At 33.4% G+C, this 7,838-nt stretch overlaps 2 protein-coding genes across 2 annotated transcripts in view; one reads left to right on the top strand and one right to left on the bottom strand.

Moving 5' to 3' along the window:
• The window catches only part of LOC130805594 (uncharacterized), a 2,237-nt gene extending 205 nt beyond the window's left edge, over positions 1-2,032 (bottom strand). Inside the window, exons 1-2 of the mRNA XM_057670377.1 lie at positions 1,898-2,032; positions 1-272 (exon numbers count right to left, since the gene is read on the bottom strand). The exon at positions 1-272 is cut by the window's left edge and continues 205 nt beyond it. Coding sequence (XP_057526360.1) covers positions 1-272; positions 1,898-2,032 — 407 coding nt within the window. The remainder of the gene's footprint in view (positions 273-1,897) is intronic.
• LOC130805593 (protein TRACHEARY ELEMENT DIFFERENTIATION-RELATED 7A-like) lies at positions 2,031-3,154 on the top strand. The gene is made up of 2 exons (XM_057670376.1): positions 2,031-2,393; positions 3,044-3,154. The coding sequence occupies exons 1-2, from the start codon at positions 2,031-2,033 to the stop codon at positions 3,152-3,154; spliced, it is 474 nt and encodes a 157-aa protein (XP_057526359.1).
• The last annotated feature ends 4,684 nt before the right edge of the window (positions 3,155-7,838 follow it).

The following is a 7,838-nucleotide window of genomic DNA, read 5'->3' as shown; positions in this document are numbered from 1 at the left end:
TTAAGGTCACCTAGGTTATCCAAAAATTCACGTTTCACTTCCTCATCTAGCCCAACTTGCGGCCCATACGCACTAATGATCGATATGACCTCTTCTCCCACTATTATTCTAACTAGCATAATCCCATCATTGCACCTCCTAACTTCTACCGCTTGCTTTAGGATATCATTAGCTACAAGAATACCGACTCCACTTCGCTTTCCATCCAAACCTACATACCATAGCTTATAACCTTTTAAAACGCTTGCTTTTTGACCCCTCCACCTAGTTTCCTGAATGCAAAGCCACTTGAATCTTGTATTTAGAAAGTTCAGTCACCAACTCCAACGACTTGGCTTGTAGCATGCCTATGTTTCAAATTTCCACTCTTAGTTCCACATCCTACTTACGTTGCCCCCTATGCCCCCCTCCTTGGACCTGACCTTAGGTTACCATTAGTCTACCTTAACTCTATACTCGACTACCCTTGGACCAGACCAGATGGTAAAGACATGACGCCGTTAACTCAAACACAAACAAGCCAAGATCCAACAAAGGTTAGAACAGATACACACACTAAAAAGATAAGCAACTATAAATAAAGGAATAAGTAGGGAAAAAAAAACACTTCGCTTAGATTAAGAATATGTTAGGTAAAAACAAATTACGTTAACGATCACCACAGACAAAATAATAATATAAGATCAAAATGCAAACAATCAAACTAAAATAGGATCTTTCAACTCAATAACTCCACTTAACTAGAACAAACGATCGAATAATGGAAATAGAATTCCAAAAACCTAGAAAAAACGCATAAGTTTACCAGTTCAAATTGTAGAGCAATCGACAGACAGATCACAAAACAAATCAATCAATAATCCAATAACAATGTAAACAAAAACAAAAAAATAAGAAGAAAAACATTGCAATTACTCTCTAAAAGCGAGAACAATCTAAACAAAAAAAAAAAAAAAAAAAAAAAAAAAAAAAAAAAAACCAAAAACGAATCAATAACAAAAATTCAGAAGAAAATCTTGAAAAAATCAAAATAAAAACAAACTTTGATTCCGTGAGGGCATTAAACAAAAGATGCTAGTCCACGAAACTCTTTTCTGGTGGATGGTAGTTACCGTTAAATAAAAAGTGATTTAATTTCACTATAATATTTTCAGAAAATAAGAGAAGAAAATGGCACAAGTTGTGAAGCAAGTAAAAGCAGCAGCAATTGTGAATTAAATAGTTAATCAGCAAATTATTGATATTAAATTTTTATAATTTTTTATGATTTAACATAATAAATGATATTTAAGATTAAATTAGTGTATTAACTGCTTGAAAAGTTTAATATTGTAGATATTTTAAAACAAAAAAAGTATTTAACTAATATATAAAGTGCGTGTGACAACGAGGTAACTCATATACTCCCTCCTATTCAAGCTAGTTTTTTCATGTTTTTGGTTACTATTCGTTTATCACTTTTAATCTGTATTTTATTTTTAATTTGTAATCTAAAATATAATCATGTAGGATCTTATTTGATTCATCTCAATGCAAAAATTATTTATATAAATTTTTCATAATTTTTAATTAAAAAAAATTAAAGATATTAAAAATTAAAATATTATTAACATCTGAAAAAACCAAATGAGATTAGTAACTTAGAGGAGTAATATTTAATGTTTTCCGTTAGATAGATGAAAGGCACATCGCGATGAAAGAGCACGTGTCAAATGTAACATTCCGCGTGTCATTTTCTTAAGCTAACTATGAACCATAGTCTTCCCAACAAATTCCCAATGCAAGCAACAGAAAGAAGTCCGAGTTTGCTGTGCTTGATTTTCAGTTTGTGCAAATTGATCAAACAATCAAACAAGATGAGCAGCTCTATTCAATCAGTTTCGTTTATGACCGTCACCTTCCTCAAGAAATCTATTCTACTTTCAAAATCTGCCCACAAATTATACAGTACAACAACCCCAATGAATCCTAACCTAATAATCTTAAACACAAGCCCAATAAGGTCATCCACCATATCCATGACCATGTCCATGGCCACATTTACAACTCCACCGGAGTTTCCATCAAAGCGCATTCCAGAAGTCGAGGTTGATCCAGCCACCCCATCGGAGATACCCGATATCAAGACGTATCCGGATGAGTTTATTGTCACTCCTGAACCGGAGATCAAACCGCCTGTGTCTGTACCACTACCTGATCCCATACCGGATCCACCAGGACCAGGACCAGACCTTCCCGACCCTCCGATTCCATCACCTCCTCAACCTGATATAATTCCACCACCTGAAGTTCCGCCACGGCAGCCACCTGATGTTTACCCACCGGATGCACCGGAAATATTTCCACCACCTTCGACACCCTTACCAGATATAATTCCACCTACGGGTCCAATGGTTGTTTAGGATCAATCAGCGTAGATGGCTCTTCATTTTTAAGCTTTTTTGTTTCATAGAAATCCTATTCCTACCTTTGATGTTCATGTGTACGTTTTGTTCTTTCTAGTTGTATAACAATTAACAATTTTTTTTTTTTAAATTAATATAGGATAGGCTTTTTTTTATTGAAAGAATATAGGGTGGGCTTATGGATGGCTTAATAGCATTGGCAACGTATTTGTCTCATTTAGTGTATGTATGAATTTGGTGGATTATGTGTATATACGAACATGAGAATGAAATCCATGGGCCATGGGTTTAAGGTCTTACCTATTTCAAATCCCACTTTGCCCATATCCACTTGCCTCATACCGCCTTGCGTGGCAGCCTTATAATAATAAGATTTGAAATACTTGCTATATAAATATTTTCGATAAGAGTTATTTTCGATAAGAGTTAAATACAAAAAGTTATATAAAGTACGTATCTTTGTTGATTATTATCAAAATTTACTGTTAGTTCATTATTAAAATATCTACTAAAAAGAAAGAAAAAAATAAAATTAATAAAAAGGGAAAAAAATATACTTAAACTTAGTATCTCTATGGAATACTAAGCTCCTTACGTATCGTAAAGGAAATAAAGCTCACGTTACTTTTTACTTTAAGTTGTTGATCGTTATGTTTGACATGCATAATCCTGGTCGTCATTTTCTTGTTGGTTCGATGTCTCCGCTACCTCTTCTGATGATGCAGATGCTTCTGATGATGCAGATGTAGACTTGGGAAAAATTCATTCGACCCTAAAATTGATCTGAAACCCAACCGATAAAGTTGGGTTGAAATTCAAGAAAAATGATCGAACTCGAGAAACCCATTAAAAACGGGTCGGTCGAGTGAAGGTCATGTTGGACCCGTTGGGTTGTGCATCTGTTAGATAAAAGGTTTAATTACCTAGAATTATCCAACTTTTCATTGATTTTCCTACAATGATTCTAACTTTTGATTAACCGTGAATAATTTCAATTTGAGGTAACTTATCCATTAACATAATTGCCCAAATAATGATTAGTTTTTGAAGATTAATTTTTACAAAACTGGAAAAACAAAATAAAAATCAAAATTATTAAAAATTAAAAGTTAGATCAAAGAAATAAACTTACTTGATTTCTCTTTTATATATTTTTTTTAATTTTTTATGATTTAATTTTGTATTTACTTTTTAATTTTTTTATGCAAAGGACTTATTGTTGTAATAGTCCAAATAAAGGCAACTCGCATATTTATATAAGAAACTTCAGGTAGAAACTCAGACAATTAAAAGTCAAACTAGACAAAGGATTGATTACGTTCTAAGAATAAAGAAATAACGTTCAACATGTTTAAATAAATTGCAGCTGAAAATATAGTCTTACAACTTGAGAGCCTCGTGGCCTCGATAATATAAAAACTAATGTTCAAAAGATTAAAACTGTTGACATAATAAAGGACTAATAAGGACGGTGGTTTCCTATGAGTCATCTCACACGCACCTCTTACCTCCCCTCCTGTCAATCACTCTGCTAGTTATCATTACGACAACATCATCGCAGGTTCAAAGAACAACGTACACGTCAGAGACATAGTACATGAACAATGAATAGTCAAACAAGCAATGCGTTCATCCTAGCATACAAAGGCTCTAATCTTCGTTCTATTGACCCATCATCCAAATTCCCAACTTATGACGTTGCCCGTCATGTTCGAGTCGCCGAAGTAAAATTTTGGAAGAATACACATGGGAGAGTTAATCTCAAAGCAACTTCCTGACCAAGACATTGCCCGACAATTTAACGGGATCGTCAAGGTAAGAGTATGCATACCCCCCATGGTGGCCCTTATTAGGACCCTACCATGAGCCCAAATTCCATAATAACAAACACATAAGGGTATCCAAATCCCATATACAACCCATGCGGACGATAATAACAACCATCCTCAAATTTTCATTTAACTCGTTTTCAATTATTCGGGGTGTCTAACCCTTAAGTGAAAAGTAATATCACACACTTGGATGAAATTACATTACTCAATTATAACAGTTGCATAGTCATGCAAAGTCTAAGTGTGACATACCTTATTGGCACAATCAACACACACAAGCTTCAATTCAAAGCCTTAACTGACCCCTTATGAACCGAGGTCCTACCAAACAAACATAGAGCCACGTATCAAAACATGCACTAATACATGTCTCATACCACACTAATTTCATTTCAAAACAACACACACACACACACAAGGGTTTATACACCAATGTCATAGTTTATAAGTTCAATGTACGACTTCTACGTAATTTGGCTTTTACATAAAATTATTTACATCGAATGAAAATTCCGACATCATTGCTGTGTTCAAAGTGTACTAACTATCTTAGGTACTAAGTTTCATAATTGTTGAAGTAAAAATGCAAAACGAGGAAAAACCAACCAGAGGTTAGCGACAAGTCGTCGCATAAGCACCACCTCGTCGTCTCTTTCTTCTTGAACGAATTCTGCCAGTTCAGAACACTGGCGATGAGTCATAGCTTTAGGCGACGACTCGTCTTTTTCTTCTAAAAAACAATTTTGGTTTTTTTTTTTTAACATATATATTTATTTATATTTATATATATTCATGTATATAAGTTATATTCCATTCTCACACATAAAATTCTTATCTTTCAAAAATACATATACTTGTATGGAATTCTTTTCATAAGTTTTCATAACAAAGGACATACTCTACCACACAACTTGATATTTTGTTTCTTGAATTTTATGTTATTTTATTTATAAATTATAATATATTCATAACCAATAAATCAAAGGCTAGTCAATTTACATATTTTATCATGGGCACTCCTACAACTATGATTTACTAATTGAACACACATACCAAACTATATGAACATGTTTTTATGTAAGCATTTGAATGTAAGAATTTATACAACTATAAAGGTCTTAAGGATTAAAATGAGTTACAAATATGGGAATAGTATAACTTGATTCTAGAACTCCAAAATGAATATAAACTCAATCCTTCTCCTTGCCCTTTTTCTTTTGCACCCAAGAACTCTCACTATTATAAACTCTCTAAAGTTTTTTCTGATTTTGTGTTTGATGCTTTGATGGAATGAGTATAAGATTAGTAAAGTGGTGTCTATGTATAAATGAATTATGGATGGTGAACAGTTGTTCATAAGGAGTATTAAAGGTAAGGTGATAAGTGCTACTAAATTTCAGAATCTTCTTGGTATTCCAAGAAAAATAGAAGAGTTTCTTAAGTATAAATTTTGAATTTTCCATTTGAAGAGTCTACAGAGAATTTTCTTACAATTGTAATGTTCATCTTATGCATTTAGAGTATAGTATATACTTATAAAATCCGAATTCTTTGGTTGCTGGTTTAGAAATGAAAGGTTTAAGGTTTGAATAGCTACTGATAATCATGACTCTTTATAAAAATCATTAAGTAAATGACTCTTCATCCTCCCCTTCTTACTCATGAGCAACTTAATAACTGTTATTAACATCTTATCTATTCATGTATTAACCTTATCCAATTGATAAATGTAAGCATTACGCTAAAACGACATGTGACAGACACGTCATACAACAAACACGTTGACACAAGACGGTGACACATCACACGTCACACGTCACACAATCAAATAATTTAATTTATATTTATTTTTAAGAGTGAATATATATTAACGAGGTGTTACAATTGTATAGGTTAGAGGTCACCTTGGTGCATTCTTAACAACACCCACAATAGTTGGAATTATTCATATTTAATCAAAAGTTGAGATTATAGTAGGAAACCAGTAAAAGGTTGGATTATTTTGGGTAATTTTTCCTTAAAAAAAGAGTAAAACTTCTCCATTTGGGCGCACAAACAAAACAAAAACTAATGTTTGTTTACTTAACATGTTCTTTATTTTTGTACTCTTAATATTTTGTATATTATTTGAGTCATTTGGAAATCTTTTTTGTAGTATGATGCATTTTAGACTTTTTAATGTCTTCTATATTGAATTATCATTATTTGATTGTCTAAAAATTGTGTTGCTATTTTATCTTTATTTGGCTAGGCGCTATAGTAAAAAAATTTCAAAAAAAAAAATTATCAATTTTCAAATTCTATGATAAAACAAGAAATCCCACAATTTTTTTAAGTTAACCGAGGAAAAAATAAAATGGTAACCCGCTGGGTCAATCAAAATCCGAAGTGATCCGATCTGAAACTGACCCGATCGAAAAATCACTCGACCGAAATTGATCAGACCTACTGCTTTCCCAGGTCTATGCAGGTGTATCCATCTTCATCCATAGATTGTCATCATCGTCTTGATCGTCATAATTCTAGAGTTCTTGTGTTCGAATATCCACTTGATCCAAATCTTTCTTGCAGACGCATATTTTAATAACAAGTAGACCAAGATGAGCTCTCTTTTTATCAAACACGATTTTACTTACACTAAAAGCAGATTCTGACGCAATAAGACAAGTCGAAATTGCAAGGATATTCTTTGCAATTCTCGAAAATATGGGAAATTTTATTGATTTTTCTTTTCACCATTTAAAAATATTAAAACAATTTTGGTGCCCTATAAAACTATCGTCTTGGCTTTTTATGCTAGCTATGATGGGACAAAACCTAGTAGGACGTATTAAGATACTACCACGCCTAGAAATATCATCGGAATGATTATATACACTCGCATAAAAAACAGAAAACTCTCCTAAAAGCCTCCTATAGTTTTCTACATAATTATCCACATTACTCTGTGGATGTTCTCAAGAATGGTACTAAAAGCCTATCAATTTGGTAACATTTTTTGTTTCAATACCTAGGTCTAAAATTGCATCTAGTGATGGCCACGAAGCGGGTTACCCGGAACTGAACCGGTCCCGAACCGCTTGGAACCGGATTCAGATCGGAACCGTTTGCGACAGGTTCCGAACCGCGGAACCGTGAAACCGCCGGAAAAAAACTGCATGAACCGGACCTAAGAACCGCGGGTTGGAACCGAAACCGGTCCGGGTGAACCGGTCCAACGGTTCCATGGAACCGGAACCGGAACCGGTCCGGGTGAACCGGCCCACCGGTTCCATGGAACCGTGAAACTAGCCGTTGGGTAATTTTCTATAAATACCCATCACTTTCAATCATTTTCATTCACAACTCATCTCTTCTCCTACTCTCTCTCCACTTACTCTCTCTACTTAATTACTTAATTACGCAATTATTCTCTTAATTACATAATTAGTCTTTTAATTATTTCTTAATTTAGTTAATTACATAATTAGTCTATTAATTATTTATTTATTTCTTAATTCTATTATTATTTCAATATTATTAATCATGTCTTCTTTTTTGAAAAAAGCCTCTAAAAAAGTTACTAAAGTGGCAAAATCATTGGGAGGTTCTAGCTCCAAAA

The sequence above is a fragment of the Amaranthus tricolor genome, chromosome 2 (genome assembly GCF_026212465.1).
Source record: "Amaranthus tricolor cultivar Red isolate AtriRed21 chromosome 2, ASM2621246v1, whole genome shotgun sequence".
In the NCBI taxonomy this organism is placed as follows: domain Eukaryota; kingdom Viridiplantae; phylum Streptophyta; class Magnoliopsida; order Caryophyllales; family Amaranthaceae; genus Amaranthus; species Amaranthus tricolor.
The sequence above is the reverse complement of the archived record's forward strand: the minus strand, read 5'-3'. Positions and strand labels throughout refer to the sequence as shown.